This window comes from Helobdella robusta, assembly GCF_000326865.2.
Source record: "Helobdella robusta unplaced genomic scaffold HELROscaffold_21, whole genome shotgun sequence".
NCBI lineage: Eukaryota > Metazoa > Annelida > Clitellata > Rhynchobdellida > Glossiphoniidae > Helobdella > Helobdella robusta.
This window is the reverse complement of record NW_008704124.1, coordinates 2,299,967-2,320,800: the sequence shown is the minus strand read 5'-3', so window position 1 is coordinate 2,320,800 and position 20,834 is coordinate 2,299,967. Positions and strand designations below refer to the sequence as shown.

The 20,834-nt window shown below is 29.4% G+C and overlaps 3 protein-coding genes across 3 annotated transcripts in view; 2 read left to right on the top strand and 1 right to left on the bottom strand.

Moving 5' to 3' along the window:
* Positions 1 to 1,155: 1,155 nt before the first annotated feature.
* On the top strand, positions 1,156 to 5,465 carry HELRODRAFT_78004 (hypothetical protein; the record flags this gene model as incomplete). The annotated part of the gene is made up of 6 exons (XM_009018424.1): positions 1,156 to 1,304; positions 1,376 to 1,683; positions 2,991 to 3,225; positions 3,442 to 3,650; positions 3,712 to 3,872; positions 5,181 to 5,465. 6 exons carry the CDS (start codon positions 1,156 to 1,158, stop codon positions 5,463 to 5,465), a joined length of 1,347 nt encoding a protein of 448 aa, XP_009016672.1.
* Positions 5,466 to 11,274: 5,809 nt separating this feature from the next.
* HELRODRAFT_77701 (hypothetical protein) lies at positions 11,275 to 16,423 on the top strand (the record flags this gene model as incomplete). Its single annotated transcript, XM_009018423.1, has 9 exons — positions 11,275 to 11,390; positions 11,733 to 11,883; positions 12,797 to 12,908; positions 14,135 to 14,207; positions 14,570 to 14,648; positions 14,974 to 15,047; positions 15,171 to 15,340; positions 15,594 to 15,698; positions 16,134 to 16,423. The coding sequence occupies 9 exons, from the start codon at positions 11,275 to 11,277 to the stop codon at positions 16,421 to 16,423; spliced, it is 1,170 nt and encodes a 389-aa protein (XP_009016671.1).
* Positions 16,424 to 17,048: 625 nt separating this feature from the next.
* Positions 17,049 to 20,834, bottom strand: part of HELRODRAFT_171742 (hypothetical protein) — a gene marked incomplete at both ends in the record, with an annotated part of 22,371 nt that continues 18,585 nt past the window's right edge. The window contains 6 exons of the mRNA XM_009018422.1: positions 17,049 to 17,207; positions 18,167 to 18,223; positions 19,419 to 19,535; positions 19,962 to 20,090; positions 20,152 to 20,230; positions 20,463 to 20,548. Of these exons, the coding sequence (XP_009016670.1) occupies positions 17,049 to 17,207; positions 18,167 to 18,223; positions 19,419 to 19,535; positions 19,962 to 20,090; positions 20,152 to 20,230; positions 20,463 to 20,548 (627 nt within the window). The remainder of the gene's footprint in view (positions 17,208 to 18,166; positions 18,224 to 19,418; positions 19,536 to 19,961; positions 20,091 to 20,151; positions 20,231 to 20,462; positions 20,549 to 20,834) is intronic.

Here is a 20,834-nt window from a genome sequence, read left to right as displayed (position 1 = left end):
ATATTTATTATCGGACGTCTTTATTCTATGAGTATTGATTCGGCTAATTTATGCATGATAGAACAGAAAAGCTTTAAATTAAAAATATTTGATGATTTTCTTGACACAACCACAATAAAAATATTTGATCATCTGGGCACAACCACAACATATCAATTTGAACACCGAAGATGGTATAGGAATACCGAAAAAAGCTTTTCTGTTCTATCATGCATAAAATAACCAAAGTTTTGGTTTTGAACTAAAGAAACTTGTTAGAAAAATCGAAAAGTTAAATTGGAACACGCCGAACATGCTGTGATTTTCATCAATAGTTTTATTTTTGACATTCTTAATATATATGTATATATATATATATATATATATATATATATATATATATATATATATATATATATATATTGGATTAAGAGTGTCAGAATATATATATATATTATTAATAATGTTTTGTCAAAATATCAGTATATATATATATATATATATATATATATATATATATATATATATATGTATATATATATATATATATATAGAGAGAGAGAGAGAGGATACTTGTATATATAAATATTTTACTACTGTGTTGTTGAATGCCCTGGGCGTTCATGTGACTATAAAGTGAACTGAACGAACTTTATCCAAATGCATAACAACGAAACTTAGTCGACTGAAATTTAGCATAAAATAAGATCATTTAAAAAATGTATTGTGTTATTAGTGTGCTGTTTTGAATGACGCAGACGTTTATGTGATTATAAAGTGAACGAACTTTGGTGAAAATGCATAATTACGAAACTAAGCCAATTGAAATTTAGTATAAAATAACATCATTTCTAAAAACTAATTGTCTCTTAAAATTAGTTTGTTTAATAATTTAATTGTTACAAACAGTTTTCTTCATTGTTGGTCAAAATGTCCGATAAAATGAACCATGTGGACATAATACTGAAATTTTTGAAAGACTATGCCGGCACGAAGGACAGTTTAGTTCTTACAGGGAAGACTCTTACTATTGCTGATATAGCTAAGTTTTCTTACGAGATATGTACTTCCAATGTTGATAAACATTGCAAAACAAATGGAGATGAAATTTATAAAATATCTTTGCCAAACGTTTCTATAAACATTGAAAATAAAAATCATTTAAAAGACAATTCAATGTTTTTAGAAAAATATACAAAGCTGAGTAAAGTTGTATATGGTGTGAATACAGGTTACGGAGGCAGTGCAGATGTAAGAAACACAGACGCTATTGAAAACCAAAAATCTTTAATATTTCATCTGAATTGTGGGATATCAAACAGAGTGTTAGTGTTAATAATTTGAAACATATTTCACATGTTAACATGTTTGTGAATATCTTAAAAATATTGTTTAGTATGAATCCAGGATTGGTACGGGCTAGCATGCTCGTACGTGCAAACAGTTTGTCAAACGCTAAATCTGGTGTGAGGCCTGAAGTTGTTCAGTTACTGTGTGACATGATTAACAACAACATTGTACCCGTAGTTCCATTAAGAGGGTCAATAAGTGCGAGTGGTGATCTTATGCCACTCTCTTACATAGCTGCTTGTATGTCGGGGATGAAAGCTGACAGTCCAGTTTATTTTAACGGCTCAACGAGTGCCTCTGCGAAAACTGTATTTGATAGATGTAATTTATCGTTCATTACTTTTATGGCCAAAGGTAAACTCATTGTTTTTTTTATAATGTTAAACGATTATTAAAATCTGTAATTTGAATTACAAATGTAAAAATATTATAAATTCTAAATAATAAATTAAATTATTATTAAACTATAAATTTTTAAAAATTTTAACACCGGGTTAGTTAATTTTCATTACGGTAAACAAGTTATCTCAAGCAACACAAGTGCCATAGGTTGTTAGCGCAAGCTGACTTGATTAGAATGCTGTCTATAATATTAAATACATTGTGAGCTAGCGTGTGTATATGCAATGCACGTGTAGTTTGTCTACAAATCAAATTGTAACTAATTCATTTGTAAGCTTTGCGTTTATCAGAGATGTAGTGACGAACGAAAAATTTAGATAAATCTTTTTACTATTCTTCAAATTTGAAGCGTAACAAATAGTTAACGTTTCCTTGTAAAAATTTTTTATTTATAAAAATCAGACTCTAACAGAAGCAGAACGTAAAACATTCAAAAAGGCATATTATGGAATGAAGACGATTGAGAGAATAACTTAATGGAAATGAGTTACATATATGATATAAATATTGAGTTAAAAACAAACATAATGGGAAAACTTGTGAATAAATGAATGAATGAACGAACGAAAGAACGAACGAATGAATGAATGATATTAGTTAGAATAGAAAAATTGAAACAAATGACAAAGGGTTATTGACTATTATTAATATATTTTAGGTGTCTTGTAATATAGGCTGATAAGTCAATTCAGTGGTGGTGTGATTTACGTTGACGAACGAAGCGGGTGGTAGTTTTGAATGGCGGGTAAATCACAATTAACAAATTTCCATTATTTCTCGTTAGCAGAGTTCATTTAATTGAGATATCTATCGTTACTAAATTTTAATAAGATTGATTAGCTAATTACATTATTTGTTCAGTCAAAAATTTCAATACATAAAGGTATAAGGAAACCTAATATTTACAATCGATAAAATGTTATTTTCGAATGCGTTTTTGAAAAAAAGAGGTTAAAGGTCTTATACACTCTTCCTAAGCTCAGAGGAATCAACGATGAACACACATCGTACTACTTCAATACCTGCTAAATGATGCACCAAACACAAAGAAAGTGATAGGCAAATCTTTTGTCATACTCGAACCAGGACATTGCACGGACTGCGAAACATGCCCAGGCGTTTGTAACTGCTAAGCCATCAAACCTTAACAAAAACCTCTGTTCCAAGATAAAGCATAATTATTTGACTTAGGTTGTTGTCATTAACTTTTGTTAAAGTAAAAAATAAACCAAAACAAACATTTGAAATTTTGCATACAGAAGCTCTCGCAGTTATCAATTCTTCATCTTGTGCAGCCACATTAGCAGCCGTCAATTTATTTGATTTTGGTAGCTTGATACTTTTGTCCGAACTTGTAAGTGCAATGTCGGTTGAGGTTTTGCACGGCAGGATGGAATCATTTCATCCCATTGTACACGAAAGTCTTCAACATTTCGGCATGAAAGAATTTTCAGAGGCCATAAACAAGCTCCTCCGGGGATCACAATTTGTTAGGTTAAAAGCAAATGCTATTTTTATATCGTAGTAAATGCAGCATAATTTTACTTCATATTATCATTAATTAAATAACTATCGATAGGTTTTTTCCAGGTGTGAAAAACGCCTGGTCAATTTTGAATTTATCTTGATATTTCCTAATTAGCTATATATAACTTGTTAATTTAAAAAAAGAGTAATATTCACATAATCTTGCTAACCTGTACTGTACAGATCGAATAAAATCTACGACATATCCAACACTAATTGTGGCCTGGCTCAAGATCGTTATCCACTCAGAACTTCACCTCAATGGTTCAGTCCGCTGATTGAAACGCTCAGTGAATCCATCAGAAAAATAAATGTTGAAATCAATTCTACCAATGATAATCCAATTATTGATCATATTAACGAAAAGATTATACACTGCGGCAATTTTCAAGGTTTTGTTGAGAATTCTATAAATTTTTAAACTAATTTTTTTGTAAGTGTTGACAATTGTAGGAAGTAACACTGCTGTAGCGATGGACCAAACGCGTCAATCTGTTCAAATGTGCGCCAAAATGATTTTTGCCCAGCTTTCAGAAATTTTGAATTTTCACATGACGGATGGGCTTACACCGAATTTATCTGGTTGTGATTATACAAATGATTTTGGATTCAAGGTAAGTTTATTTTAGTTGTAAGTGAATATATATGTTATCATGTCAACATAATAATTTCTTCAACCTATACCGACCCCGGTTGTCATCCTTTTTATTATAATATTTTTTGGCCAACTCATCGAAAGGCATTTTAAAAATTAAAAAAAATCTTAGCTTCCAGATCACAATAAAATAAAATCAAAAATTATAAAAATATAAAGTTTAAAAACTAGTTGAAACATTAAAAAAGGACGGTTTTTATCGCTCTTTGAGGCACAAGTTTGTACGGTCATTTTGTTGCTATTGAAAGATAGATTTGCAAATTATTTTTGAGCTATTAGCCTTTCTAGGTTCTTTTTAAAATTATAAAAAAGGCTTGGCTTTTAGATTACAAAATAAAATTTAAAAAAATTATAAACACACACACAAACACATACACACATACATACATAACACACACACACACAAACACACACACACATATATATATATATATATATATATATATATATATATATACATACACACACACTCAATAAACAATCAATCAATTAGTTAATAAAGCGCTATATCCGCATTGCCGCATTGTTCAATAGCGCTCCACAATGAATTTTGCAAACAGATGGGTCTTGAGATCCGCTCTAAACTTCGTAAGTGATGGAGAAGTAGTCAGAAAAGAAGAAAGAGAATTCCAGAGAAAAGAGCCAGAAAAAGCAAAAGCAGATTTAGCAAAAGAGTGTTTAAAACGAGTCAAGAAGATGTGAGAACACGAAGACGATCGTAAACCGGGGCGTTTAAATTTTAAAAATCATTCTATATTTTATAGGTAGCCAGTGCAAAAAAACAAGATATGGAGATATTTGAAAAAAGGGGCACGTGCAACTAGACGAGCAGCAGAGATAAAAGCTTTACTTAAAGGAAATAGTGTAGAATCAGGAAGACCATAGTAGAGCGAGTTACAATAATCAATCCTAGATAAAATTAAAGAAGCAACAAGAAGGAGAATAATAGGATTGTCAAGAAAAGGTAAAAGTTTTTTTATTCTACGTAGACGGAAGTAAGAACTACTAGCAACACTATTAATCTGAGAACATAGAGACATTCTAGAATCAAAGATAAAGCCTAGACTACAAAAATTGTGGAAACAATAAGAGTTTTAAAATCAGGTAAGAATCAATGACTCACACACAAACACATGTGTACTCATACTATACGTACATCTACATGTATATGTGTGTATTCCCGTGTGCGTTAGTTTGTGGTGTGTGATAAATTCATAACTTTAAAAACTTAATTTTTTTTATTGCTTTCATAACTTTTTTGTTGCAGGGTGTAGATACAGCGTTAGCGTCGTATGTTAGCGAAATTCAAACTTTAAACAGTCCAGTGACGAATCAAGTTTTGAGTGCAGAAATGCACAATCAAGCAATAAATTCCTTAGCTTTAATCAGTTCAAGAATGACCGCGGAATCAATTGAACTATTAAAAATGATTCTTTCATCTTCGATTATATGCTTATGTCAGGCACTTGATCTAAGGTGGTTACAAAAAAAAGTCAACGAAAGTTTGAAAATATCTTTATCTAAGATGAGTTTTCCGGTATCAAAATCGTAAGTTTAATGAATTTAGTTAAAGTAAAAATTTGAAAAAAATAAAATGTTTATACCCAGACAAAGCTTGAATTTTCAGTGGTATGACATTCTCTTTAGATTTGATAACATGAAAAATCGTTTAAAAAATGATGAATCTTTATGGTTTTTATTGACGGGACAACACCATATTGATACAACATCTTTGAATCAACTTACAACTTGCCTTAAAACTGAATGCGAGCAATTGGATCTCATGTTAAATAAAAACGGACACATTAGCCACGTGTGCGAGCAACTCGGTTCAGGTTTAATAATTTTGTTTCATTATTTTGCAAATAATTTATGATTTTTGCATTGTTTTTAATCAATTAAGTATTCAATTAATTTCCATTTATAAATTATACCGCCATTAATTTACTCTTTGCGTATACTTTTCAGGAACCAGAGTACTCTATAATTATGTTAGAAATGAATTAAAAATACCGTTCCACAGAAATCTAACACCTTTAGATGAATCTATTGGAAAAATGTTTCAGGCAATAAACAATAGAGAAATAATAAAACTCTTGCAAGAATCTTTTAGCAGTTAATCTCATTATAACGATTATTTCTGACTTAACATTTATTATAGATAGTCAATAAAATGAAAAATTTACTTTATAAAATTTTATTCTTATACCTACTTATTTTTATATATTAAAACAAAAAAATAAATGAAATATAAAATTAATAAATTTATATATTTGGCAGCAGTATCGTTATGAATAATTCATTTTAATACAATTAAACAAAGACTAAGTCAGGTACTTTAAAAATAGTGTTAAATTAAAACAAATTCGAGAAAAAACAACAACAACGATTAAAATTGGCACAAGAACAATTTCAACCGGTTCAAAAGTGAAAAGATCTGTAGAGCGTTGTCGTCAATTTGTGTGACGGTGTGTTAATTTGCACCCTCTCTATGGATAACTCATTATTTTGTAAAGCATTATTTTGTCAAATTTGTACAGCTGATAAAATTAAATCGTCAAAAATTTTAAATTGTTTTCAGTATTTATGTTCAAAAAAAGAAGCAATCTCAAAAGGAAATTTTATTCACTAAGAATTTTTGGGAGTCGGCCACTTTGATGTATGAAAGTTAGCTAGCGAGACTAACGAAAAACGTTAGAAATCTAAATCTTTTTGAAATAATTTCTAACCGTCAAGTAAATCCCGTTTTAGTCCCTGGATGATTCANATTAATTTTAAAAAGAATTATTTATGCGAAAAATTATTACGCTATTTAATTCTATTAATTTATTTATTGCATAAATTTACAACTTTACATTGAAATTTCCTGGAAATTTCAAATAAATTAACACGATTAAAAAAAACTGAAAATAGTAACAAAATCTTTCATCTTTTTCTCGTTTTTTCAGTTTTGAGAAAATTGCATTTCTTGATATAACACAGAAAACAAGAAAGCAAACGAAAAAAAAGCATATCACCAGGTCACTGTCAGATAAAGTGTTTTGATCATGTAGTTAATGAGTCGAGTTCTGATTGGATGGTGTTTGTGTTAGATGATGGGATGATAAGATAGGTGTCGTCAACGTATTTAATGATTTGATTAGAGCTATGATGAGTTTACAGATTAAAAGCGTTGATGATGAAATTATTATTGGTGTGTTTATTGCAATACATTGCGTAAAACCTTACTAAGGCAATGCAATGAATGGAGAGAAAAAACATTAGCACCGGTAAGTTTGGACAAAAAGATGGTGTTTCAACCGTCTACAAAAGTGAATAACAAACAACGCAGGATCATGAAGGTTTTTGGGCAAACCATTCCAGACAGCAGGACCCATTACGTGGAAATTCTCTCGACCAAAAGCCAAGTTTGTGTTAAGTACAAACAGTAAACCTGAATTGTCAGAGCGCAATGTTTGACTCAGCAGTGGCATAGTTTTAGGAATGATTCTGTCATTTAAATATTTAGGTGCGACACCCTTATTACATATAAAAACCGTTGAACATATCTTGAAAAAAGCGCTTTGACAAACCGGAAGCCAGTGAAGAGCAAAAACAATTGGCTTAACGTGGTCGTATTTGAGGCCACCTAAAACCAACCTTTCAGCCTAATTTTGAACCGACTGCAGTTTAGCCATATTTACACAAGACAGGCTATTGCAATTGTCTCTTTTTGAATGGATAAAGGAATGATCAAGACATTGAAGAGTATGCTTGTTTAAAAATCGTTTGATGAGCCTAAGCCTACGCAATTGTCCAGAGCATTCTTTTAAAACTGCCCTTGTACAAAAGTTAAAACACATGTTATTATCAAAAACAAATCCTAGGTTGCGTGCAGATGTTCGAAATTCAATGTTCGAAACATCAAGTTTGATAGACACAATGTTCATTTTTTCCAATTGCGGAGTTTTTGATTGATTCAATTTAAGCCGATTTGCTATCATCCACTCATTAATTTCCGAGAGACATGATCTGAGTCTACAGAGCAGATCATCAAAACGAAAAAAGGGGACGCTAGCAATCATTTGAAAACCGTGATGTTTGAACTTATATCTGTCACTGATTTAAAAACATCTTCAATGAACAGCACAAGTGAAAGTTGATGGTCCAAGGACAGAACCTTGAATTACACTAGAATAAATAGGTAAGGTTGATAAAAGTGTAGAACTGTAAAAAGTAGAATGATTCCTATTAGAAAAAAAATTTATCATAATATTGCAGCTATTGTCAAGTAGAGAACTAGAAGCTAAACCGTATGAAAGTGAGAGGTGCTTAAAAATAACAAAAGCTTTAGAAAAGTCAAGAGCAATAAGATGAACATGATTATTATTTCTAAGATGTGATGTTATTATAGAAGAGAGATGATGGCAGATGTAGATGAACTTGTGGGGCGAAATGCGAACTGATCTTGTAATAGTGGTTTGATAGACGGATGATTGGAACATGGATAGATGAATGACCTAACTATAAAATTTTCTGGAATACGTGAAAGAATGGGGGTGATAGAAATTGAGCGATAATCTATTGGTGGTGATGGGTTTTTTGTTTAAGGTATTGCTTGAACTGTGCTGGATTTCCATTGTGATGGGATAAATGAATACGTTAAGCAGTGTTTGTAGAGCAAACTTAAAGTGCTGGAGATGAATGGTACGATGATTTGTAGAAACCATGAAGGTGGACTGTCTGGACCTGTAGGGATGGGCACGGGCAGGCCTTCGTTAGCATGTGCAGGACTGCGAGTGGTGTAAACTGTTGAAGTTAAGGATGATTATTAACCGTTGCTGCTTTTGTTGGTAAAGTTTTGTAGGACTGGTCGGTTGACATGGAAGCAAAGAAGGTGTTGAGTATGTCGGCATCAATGTGTTGAGAGGATGAAGAGTAAAATGATTTACTCGAGCCTCTGATTCTGCTTACTGTGTCCCACATGGCTTTTCTTCCACGCTTAATCATAACCAAGTTAAAAATTCATTAAAAGTTTTAATGGAGACGCCAATGCTATTTCATCTACTTGTCTACAATTCGCAATTTTGACGTAAAACGCGTGATGATAGCCTAAATTTGATCTTTTCAACATCTTTATCGACGTCTCACGTCAACAACCTCACTTACTTTGTGAGCCAATGTGAAAACAAACTTTCTGTAGTAATAATATAACGTTTAAAAAGTTTTTAATATGGTACCAATCGAAAAGTTATTTGATCACAAAAGGTGACAAAGTTTTGTAAAATTAAGGGCGAAATTTAGTGTGTTGGTTACCTTCCTACACACACGAACATTGAGACTAGACTTGAAAGAATTATATTTATAATTATTATATAAAAACAAAACAAGAAAATATCCATAGATAGAATATAGTTAGAACTAGCTACTAAATGAATACTTTTTAATTTTAAAAAAGCTAGTTAGTTCCAACAAAAATTTAAATTTTAAACTAAAGTTATAAAGTAATTAATGGAGCTGTAAATATAAACACGAATACTAACAACCCCCCTCTTCTCTTTATTTTAATGTCATAAATCATGTTCATAAATTTATAATTAATTATTTATTATTATAAATAAAAAATACTTTTTGAAGTGTTTAAAAAAGTTTACTTTAACAAACCATTATCTAGTATTCCATTTTTATTTAATTTAAATAATATATTAAGTACTTTAGATAAAAACTTTTTACTTTATATTATATTATAAATTATATAATTATAATATAAAAATAATGCATTAGAAAGACTGACTACTCATCCCAAAAAATTTAAGTCACAAGTTTACTCACACTTGCATTTCCCGTTACCTTACATAAAAGTTGATTTAAATCTGCAACAAGATACATGTCATGGACTTGTGCTTTCTTAAATTTATAATTTAAATTAGTTATAATAATATTGTAAGTTTATTTTACATTAAAAATATAATTAATATGGTTATACCAGGTATCTTATTGCTACAATTATTCATATGACACCAGACAAAAAATTAAATATGTTGAAAAATGCAAATCCATAAAATAAAATAATTTAAAAGTAAATAAAATCTTCAAAAAATGAATGAAAATTATTAACAAACTATAAAAATATAAAAATTTAATGTAAAATTTGATGAATTTCATTCATGAAAATGAAAGAATGACATCAGACCCTAAAGCACACTATAATGTGCATGGGTGTCTTTGAGGGCTACATTAGGTATTTTAATTATATGGGCCTACGCTTCATTTTCTTGACTATTAATATGCATGTCATAGGCTTAATTAGATTAAAGCATTGAGACTTTGAAGTCAGGGTTAATGTATAGGTCAGGAAAATAAAAAATGTTAGTCTCTAAATGTTTTAATAAGCTTGCACCTGTTTACTTGTAAGGCAAAAGTTTCAAAATTTTGTCACATTCTTGTCCTGTGGGTTTGAGGTCATCATCAAATAATCTTCATGTTAAAAGCACCAACTTAACATCAGCTAGCAGAGATTCTGGAATTGCTTTACTTATGTGTTGGAACAGTTTGCCTGATGGACTGACGTTAGCTGAATTCTAGAAACGACTAAAGATTTATATATATATATATATATATATATATATATAAATATATATATATATATATATATATATATATATACATACACAAACATATACAATACAGAGCATCCTGTCTATACCACTTGGGCGTTTTTTGGAATTCATTTTCTGAGTAAGCATTGCACAAACAATTCAGATGAACACAATGGTTGATATAATTTACACCACTGGTGTTGTTTGTAAAAAAAGAAACTTCAGTAGCATCTCTAATAATTGAAAATGTTTGCAATTGTCTTTTACCAATGAAACTAACAGTGTTCCACAAATCACAATCAGTTCCTCATTTGTCTTTGTCTTGGAAACATTGAAAATAGTGCATTTGCAAAATGCCTTGCTTTGACAAGCCTGGTGAAAAACTTTTTTAAACTTATTCAAAGTAGGTGAATAGTGGAGATATTCAGTTTCTCATCAGTCTATTGGTAGTGGCTGTCTATTAAGAAGATCAGATTACTTTTGGCACAAATATTCAATATTGTCTTATTTTTTGTAGAGTTGATCCATAATGAGAAAAATATGTCTGGATGGTCTTAATTTTTTTTATCAAATGTTTTATATCATTTTCGAGGCATAATTATTGTAATTTATTTTCAAGATGTATTATTTTCATCAATATCTTTGTTTTACTTGAAAAACCTGAAAATTTTTTATTTGAAGAATTATTTTTAAATTATTGTTTTAAAACTGATAATATTATAATTTGTATAAACTGGTTAACTTTTACATTACTTGTGCAGGTGTCATTCAGCATGTGACATAATGTTACTTCTGGTGTATCTGCCGTTTGGGATGTTGCTGTTTTCGGTCAGAGTCATCTATTCCATTGAAGTGTACATACTTTCTTGTATTTTGCCAAAAGACTCTATTTTCAGACAGTATATTATTTTTATGTTTTTTTTAATTTTCATTGTACCTAATTTGTTTTTTCAGAAAATTAATGTCTTGAATTCTTTATTAGTTGGAAATATTTACAACTTATTAGTTTTAAGATTGGATACAAGAACTGGTTTTTTATATATTTTTTATTGCCTCTCTTAACAGTAAAGAAATGTAATGGTGTTTCATGTTGTTTAAGATTAAAAAGGGTAAACGTATTTTATATTATCTTAGCTTCATTATTGTATTTTGTTTTGTAAAAAGATTATAAATTGAGATTGAAACGTTTTTACAATTAATTTTGCTTATTTTATTTTGAATTATTTTAAAAATTCCCCAAGGTATCTTCTAAGGCCAATGAGCATAATTATGGGAATTTTCATAAGAACAGAACAAAGTCAATCTGACGAGTCTGATGTGAAAATAGTTGTAGCAAACTACACAACACATTTCGATCATGCCGTTATGCAATTGGTCCATCCTTATCATATGGTTCATTTTTTTTTAAAACAATTTATGAATATAATGTTCAATAGTATCGAATATTTTTTTTAATTTTATAATTTCCTGTTTTTTACAAGTTCAAATATTTTTATTTTATAGTATTGAAGCCAGTTCAGATATTAACCGTATATAGAGCTGTTGATAGTACTTTGGATAAGTTTGGCGTCTCATTATCTTCTAAGTTTCAGACTGCCGCGTCTGAGCAGTTCCTTTACAGACTTTTCTATTTTTTGTTGTAGAAACACTTGCTTTGTTTAATCAGTCACAGTTAATTTTTCTTATCTATCAACGGCTTTTATAAAATCATTCAGCTCGTGTTACAATTTTTTGCTATGAAAAAATTAAATTTAGGAGAAGTTGTGCAAATAAAAATTATATTTGTTAATGACCTAGCGCTACTTTTTTAGTTTAACGGGTGCATAGCTGTTTGGAAATAGATGATTTTGTAACGTCTTCTACTTTTGCATTCACGTTTATGACTGTTAATTGTAAACGTATTTTCTGCACTCTAATGCTTGTTATCTTATCTGACGTATGGTCAAGTAGATGACCAATTCATGATGGCGTATTTACTTCTTGGTGGGAAAATGCCATATAGTGTGGTTAAAGGTTATATAAAAAATCGATTATCATATATAAATTAAAAATGTATATTTAGGAAACTTCTAACATTTTAAAGTTTCAAGGTAAACTATTGAAATTGAGTTACATTGTTTTTGAATATTTGTTCTTGCTTTGATTGAACATAAGTTACAATTTCTAACAAATGTTTCAGATTGTGAAAATATTCCAGTTATAATGTGAAAAACCAGTTAAGAGTTTAACATTTTGGTTTATAACTCTAAACTAAAATTAATTTATTTAAATAAATATTTGTCACAGTATCTCATATAAATTTCAGGTGTCCACATGGAACCTTTCAGAAGTGACGTTATGGTTGTTTGGCTACAACGACATGGGGGCTAAGCAGGGGAAGGAGGTGCTCATCAGAAACACTAAGAAGTATCTGAAAGGTTTTATTGCATCATATTTTCTCAGTTATGTAGTCATCATTTTCATGCCTAATGTGAACCATTTATAATGATTTGCATTTGAATTTTTTGTTGTTCATTTTTTGCCTAGAAAAAAGTTGTCTTATTAAATGATTATATGCTTTTTACGAACTTAACGTTACAAATAAATGCATGTTTAAATGAAAACTTCAGAATTAAGACCTTTTTGTTCAATTCACTCAGTGTTTGCTTATTTTATAAGTTTTCCAAGTTGAACTTTACAATTCGTGGCGGGATAGTCAAGGATCACCACAAGATTGATAGGTGGTGATTCAATTTAAAGTTGTCAGTCTGCAACAGTTTAGGTTGAATATATTTTTAAACCAACGTTGATAGTTCTTGCGTGTTTTTACTACGACCCTTTAAAAAATGTTCACTTCAGTTCTTCCTTTTCAGGTGGTTGATTATTAAATCTACATTAAAGTTGCCTGTAGTTTTTTCGTTGTAGCTTTTTTACTGTTATTTTTTATTCTGCATTTATTTATTTGAATGAATCAAATTAACTATGAAAGAAACAAAAATTCACTTTATTGACAAATTGTTGCAAGCTTTTCACAAACTGTAATGTAAGGACAGTTGTTCGATGGGTAGGTGTGTAGGAAAGTATGTAGGTAGAAGCGGGTAAATTTTGCACAACGCACGAAAGCTTCTGATTGATTTACTTTTATAATTGGTCAAAAAATGTAGCAAAAACATTGAAGGTAGCAGAAAGAGGTACATAAACAAATATTTTTAATTTTAATGTCGGTTCTACCATAATATTCTTTTCTGCTAAGTTCTCATTTTGGTTTCTTATTTTTACCTTATTTTTGTTTTTTAGCAGATTTTTAAAAATAGCATTTTATATTTTTTAAATTTAAATTTTTAAACGTAAGCTTGAAACGTTAATGTCGTAATGTTGCACTCAAAAACGAGGAAACGTAGTTGAAGTTAACTCTTTCAGTTCCTCATAACAATAAGGTTTGCTGAATTTTAGGTCGGGGAAAGTTAAAATCATGCTCGCCCACGTTCTCCGTCTTTAGTCGTACCAAAAAACCGATATAAAAAAATTTCAAGTCAGTTGGCTCAATATTTTTTGAGTCTATAAATATGAAACGAATATTTATTGTTCTTAAGGATCTTAGTGCTCTAAATTTTAATTTGGTGCAGGTAAAGTGAATTCAATATTTTAATAACTTCTCACTCAGATGCAAGCGTACCTCTTTTGATATTTCCTGAAGGTGAAACCACTAATGGCAAGTGTGGTCTTCTCAAGTTCAGGTTTTTGATTATTTTTTTTTTTGTTTCCAAATAGTTCATTATTTTATATAGAAGCAAAAACTCTACATCTACATTGTTTTTGTTTATTATTTGTTGAGAATGTTCTTTATGTTGTTAAAATATATAGGTAACAATCTTGTGTTGCTGGTGCCCATTTTTTTCAGGTTTTTCTATCACTTAATCCAACAAGTGAACTAACATCAGTTTAGCAAAAATGCATGTAAAAATTAAAATGACCATTAAAAGTAAAATTACAAATAAACATTTGAATCCTAGCTAAAAGGAAATTATTTAAACTGATAATTTTAAAAGCCATTTTGTGATGTCACTTCAATAGCTTCATCAAGTTTTATGTTAAATAGTGCCTGGCCGTTTTCCTTAGAAAATAAAGTTCAACCTGTTGCCATAAAAGTTCAGAGGCCGTTGTTTAATGTCCCGCTGGTTGGTCGTTGGTGAAAATGCATGATGAAAATGATTATGATTATATATGAATTATCATTTTTTCAATAAATTCATTGAAGAAAGAATGTCCAAACCAAACATATCATCCATTTGCAAGGCTAAGGCTGAATTGGCGTTATTTTTTCTAATGCAGTTCAAAAAGAATTCTGTTCTTTTTGATACAGACAGCTCTATAAGAATTTTTGAACCTTCTGCAATCTCTAACTAAAATTGAAAAAATATTGTTTTTCAATGAACGAACTGAGAGCATTAAGTTTTTTTTTGATCAAAAGATGAACTGATTGGCAATTTGTTAAAATTTCAGTCTCTCGTCCACAGCAATGTTGTTAGTGACATCTTCTGGCTCCTCTTTTTTCCGATCACCATCTTCCATCTCAGGTTAGAACTTCATCATTCATTCATTATTTATTAAACAAAAAGTACCAATAAACTTGTTTAAATTTTATGCAGTATATATTTTAAAATCAAAAATAAGCTTTGGGAAATTATGTTTTATTTTAGTTATTTACCTGTTCAACAAATCGGTGATGATGAAGATTCTGATGAATTCAGCAAGCGAGTTCAGAAGATGATAGCCCGCAAGCTGAACATGCAAGCAACCAACTATACGCATGCAGACAAGCTGGAACTTGTCAAGAAAATTGCTGCTAATAAGAATAAAAATATTAATGGTTTTATTTATTTTCTTATTATAATTATTATTTTTAATCCGTTCATCAAATTATTTAACAAATTTTTAAATGATTTTTCTAATCTATTAATCTTTTTTGAAATTTTCAAATAATCTCTAAACGCTTGTTTTAATTGAACGTTTAATTAGGTTAAAAAATTTTTGAAATGATATTCTAGACGTATTTCAAATTTCAAATATGTTAACACTTTTGTAATTTTGTGACTAGTGAAATGAATGCCCATTTTTACCAGATAGACCTCCCGTCAAACAGAGCAGGGATTCGCTAGATCATATGACCAAACAGGTGATGAATGTTCTGCCGCACGTCAGTGATCACGTCATCAGGAATGATCTTGGTTGGTAACTTACTATCACAACCTTATCAGTGTAGCTCATCATATATTTATATATAATGTTAAGTTTATGCGACTTGCACAAAAGGGAATTTTCTGACATTCTCTAAAATAGAAATATTTTAGTTTACATAAAACTTTTCATTTATTTATTTCACTAGCTATTTCTTTTATTATGGCGATCGTTTGGTATAAAAGTGTTGCTGTTTGCCTCTCGGTAAGACCTAATGTTTTTTTTGCAAAATGAAAGTAACGTTTTAGTTTCATTATTCAATTCGAATAATGAGAAAGCTGTTTTTAATGTTTTCAACACATAATTTGAAATAAATAACGTTAAGTTGAATAAGCTCAGTCTATAGTTTAACTCTTTTCAGAATTTTTGCTTACATTTTAAATATTTAAATTAAGAGTCTAAAACAGGTTTTTTTGTTTTCTTAGCTTTAACTAAGGATGTTGAACTGACGATATCCAATATTTTGGAGGGGAAAATTTGCCAGGAACAAGATTTCTTGCAGCCAGAAAAGCAAAATACTCAGCAACAAAATTTCAATAAGTCTTCCAGCCACGTCAACCCTGTCGATCCTCAATTGAAAATCTCAAATAAATCACCCATCAATGTCAGTATAGTTATCTGTTCCAATATTTTGTCAAACGAGTATCTCATAAATTTATTAACCTTTCGTCTTCTGTTTTTATTGAACTTTAATTTGTTTTTATTATATGGATAATTCTGATTAATTCGTTAATTCTGTTAGTTGGTAAAACTTTCCCTCGCAGATGGTTCACCGCAGTTCAACTTTTGGCAAGAGTACAACTGAGCGTCATTTGTCATTTCAAGAACGAAAGAAGTTGATGATCGAACATGCTAAACAGAGATATTTGCACAAATGTTCCCACCTTGAATGTGCTAATAATGGCAACTGACTAAAACGTTCATTTCAAAATAGCTATGCTGATGTAAATAATAGTTTTTGTGAAACGCATTTTCAATGGTAAAAATTTTTATTCACGGAAATAACTTTATGTCATTTGTTTGTTTAATCAGTAATCAATGAGATTCATAGCAAAAGCAAATACGAATAACATATAAGAAACCAACGATGATTAGTAACTAAAATCAAGTTGATGGTTGTTTTACCATGCATGTTCCAAATCGTTTCGAAATCAAAGATTTTATTTTAAATGTTATTAATTAAAATAATCGGTTAATTTAACCGTAAATTTCTTAATTTAAATGTTCTTAATATTCATTTATAAAGTGGTTTAATGTTATAATTTGTATTATGTAAATATTAAGATTTCTAAAACATAAATTGATGATAAATCATCGGAAAGGTAAATACAACTCTGTTTTTAGACTGAGGTTGGTTTGAGGTTCTTGGTTTCGCGTTCCTTTATGATGGCGGACACTGCGTCCTGAACTGTCAAGAAGATCTCAATATGATCTAGTTTTTTTATCGACATCGACTTGTTCAGGGCGTCATATACGGAATCTGCTTGTTGAAAATATGTCTGAGTTTATAATTTAATATAATTAAGCGTTTTTTGTTGAATTGCAGTTTCTTTCAAAATTTCTTTAAAATTTTGAAATAAAATGCACTTCACATGAAGAAATTGAAAAGCACAGTTTTATTATACTACTTAGATTATGATTATTGCATAGACACAATACATCAGGTATATATATATATATATATATATATATATACAGTGATGGATCTGGAAAGGCAGCATTTGTGAGCAGTTTTTTTTATTAAAATCCGGAAAAAGAACCGTTTGTGTGTGAAATCGACCGAAAATTGAATGTGAAAAGCAAAAAGTGGTCGTCTGCCACATTATCAAATCTTGATCCTCTCCCCGTGAAAATTTAAACATTTTCAATTTTTTTTGGCCCCATTAAAGTTGTCTAGATCATTAAGCCAATTTTTAGTGTTTTTTTAAATTTGTAAAAGTTGTCGATTTCTTTAATGGGGTCGGCAGAATCTTGTCCGTTTCACATGGAAAATGGCTATCTGTCTTGTCTGGTGACTTTTCAAAGCGCATTCCATTTGTAAAAATCGTCAAAAAATTTTGGCAACATGTTGTGAAGAAGTTTATAAACAAAGACGGTTGAACAGAAAACATTGAATTGCAAGTTTGACAGGATGTTTAACATTTTGAATAGGTATCCAGTATGTTCGGATGGTATGAAGTTGTATAAATAGATTCTGATGATTTTTTTGACATCTATGAATGTTTTCAATCGAATATGGGAAACTATTATCCCAAATTACGTTACAGTAAATGAGGTGATGTAGAACAAAACTATTGTAAATGATCATCGATGTTTCTAAATTAAAATTATATTTGACTTTACAGTTGAGATACTGTTTATTTTACTTTTTAATTGCCAGATGTGTTAAGACCAGGACAAATCATTTTGAAGAGTTAACTCATCATTGATAGGCAACGGTCATGTGGCTCATGCTCACCTTTTTGAGGACTACCGTACCACCAAGCCTCAACAAACGTTTTTGCAAAAATGGTTTCTACAATAATTGTAAGATTTTACTTAACTTTAAATTTATTTTTCAGACGCCAAAAACCCTGGCATTAAACATGAAAAAAATCGTAGTTAAAACAGTAAAAAAATGCATTAAATATTGAAATTAGTTTTTAACTTTTTTATTAACATTTTCAAATATTTTTTCCTGAAAAAAATAATTTGGTATTTTAAAAATGTTGAAATTTAATTATAAAAAAAATAAGGTTATAATTTACACTTAGCCTAAGTATAAATATCTCAATTTAATTTATTTTCTATATGATCGTCAGATAGTTTACGGAACTATCATATGGCAATATAGTCATAATTCGATTGATTGATTGGTCGATTAATTGATTAAAGTTAATTTTTTAATATTTATACAAATTTTAGACCTCTCAAGTCAAGATGAATAAAATTTCCAAGTTTAATTCAGCATTAAACTTGCACATAGAAAATAAACAAGTCACAATTAAATTTAAAAAAATTACAAAGATAAAATAAGGGAACAGAATAAATAATATATTAAATAAATGATATAATAATATATTAAATAATAATAATTTTATAATATATTAAATAATATATAATAAATAATAAAAATATATAACATGCTCACCGCAACACCTACTAAGTGACACAGTGACATTGGCTGGCTTCAAATTAGCTACTACCTGAACACGGAGTCGAATTACGAAGATTCTATTACTTAATTATCATATCGAATTTATAAGTTATACTATATATATATATATATATATATATATACTTAATTACCATATTGAATTTATGATATACATATTTAATCTTACCACTAAAATAATGTATATATATATATATATATATATATATATATATATATATATATATATATATATATTTCAAATAATTTATTTCAAATCAATCAAAATTTCAATGTATATATATATATATATATATGATATATATATATATATATACAAATATTTCAAATAATTTATTTCAAATCAATCAAAATTTCAATGTATATATATATATATATATATATATATGATATATATATCATATATATATATATATATACATATATATGTGTATGCGTGTGCGAGTTTGTGTCTGTATGTGTACGCATATTTTTTAATTTAAAATTTGTTCTTTTTATTTTGAATTTTTCTTCTATTGTTATGGTTGCATGATTTGGTGTATGAATTCTATGTTACTTCGTTCAGAGCTGCTATACCATCAGCATCTATGAAAGAGACCAGTCCAAAATCTATGATGACATCCGTAATACAGTCGGTCCCTTCAGAACCATCGCATTCGTTTCTAGGGGAAATCTAATATAAATTTATTTTTACTTATAACACCATTTAATTTTCTAAACAATTTTTCGTGCTGCCATGGCATCGAGTTACCAAGCTTGATTGATAAGGTTAGAATGATTTTGAAAATGAGAAACATTCAAAGACGATTATGAAAACCATACGACAAACGTTTGTGAAACTTTACTCCATCCAATTAGCTTATCTAAAACTTTCTTGCAATGTTTTTATTTAATTAACTTTCAACTTTTCAATTTTTTTTTATTTTTAAATATTTTTTTACTCATTTTCAAAATTTTTGTACAAATTTGTTGAATAATAATGCTATCAAATGTAATAATTTATTAACTATATTCTTTCCAAAAATTAAAATGTTTGTCTCTTGAAGATTTAACACACAATTTAAGCTACAAAATTTTATTAAAGAACACCTTCTCTTACCTGGTCTGTTGATTGCTTCTTGAGAAGATGCAAATTTGGAAGTTTAAGTTTGTCACAGAAGTAGGAAGCATTTGCAAAATACAGCGAAGAATCAAGCCCAATAATTTTGATCCTCTCTATTTCCTTAGCCTGTTGTTCGAAACAGTTTTTTAAATTGTCTACATAATTACGCAGAAAAAAATTTACGAACGTTTTTAAATTCGGAAATATCCTGAAAACATTCTGTTCCATGTACAGCTCCAAGTGTGCGCATTTTGGGACTGCAGAAACTAAAAATTTATAACACGCTTCAAATTAAAAAAAACTAACAAACCGTTGAGTCCTGAGTACAACTGAGAAAAGACCAAAAGCTACTCCTATTATAAGACCAAGACTGACATCTGAGAATACTACAGCAAAACATGTCACAACCCAAACAATCTACACCATGTATTTATTATTCATGAAAATTATGAAACTAAACTAAAACTAATTTAAAATTAACAACTAACCGCATCGTACTTGGATATTTTTATCAAATAAATGAGATCTAAGGCCTGCAAAAATACTCCTTTCAAATTAACAATGATAATGGCTGCCAATACGCACTGTAATTTTAATTGTGATAATTGTTTTTAAATTTGAAAATGGTTGTGAAAATATTGAACAATCAAAGATGATTATGTAAAAATTGACCATGCTAAGAAATTAACTATTTAAAAATTAACATTTGGGGATTCTCTGAAACACGGACCCACTGCCAAAATGACAATCAACAGCAACAAAGATGAAATCAAACCAGCCACCTGAAATTAAATGAGCTGGTGTAATTGAAATGCTTTACAAAGTAAGAAATTACTTTGAAATGCACAATTTACAAAGATTCTTCACTGT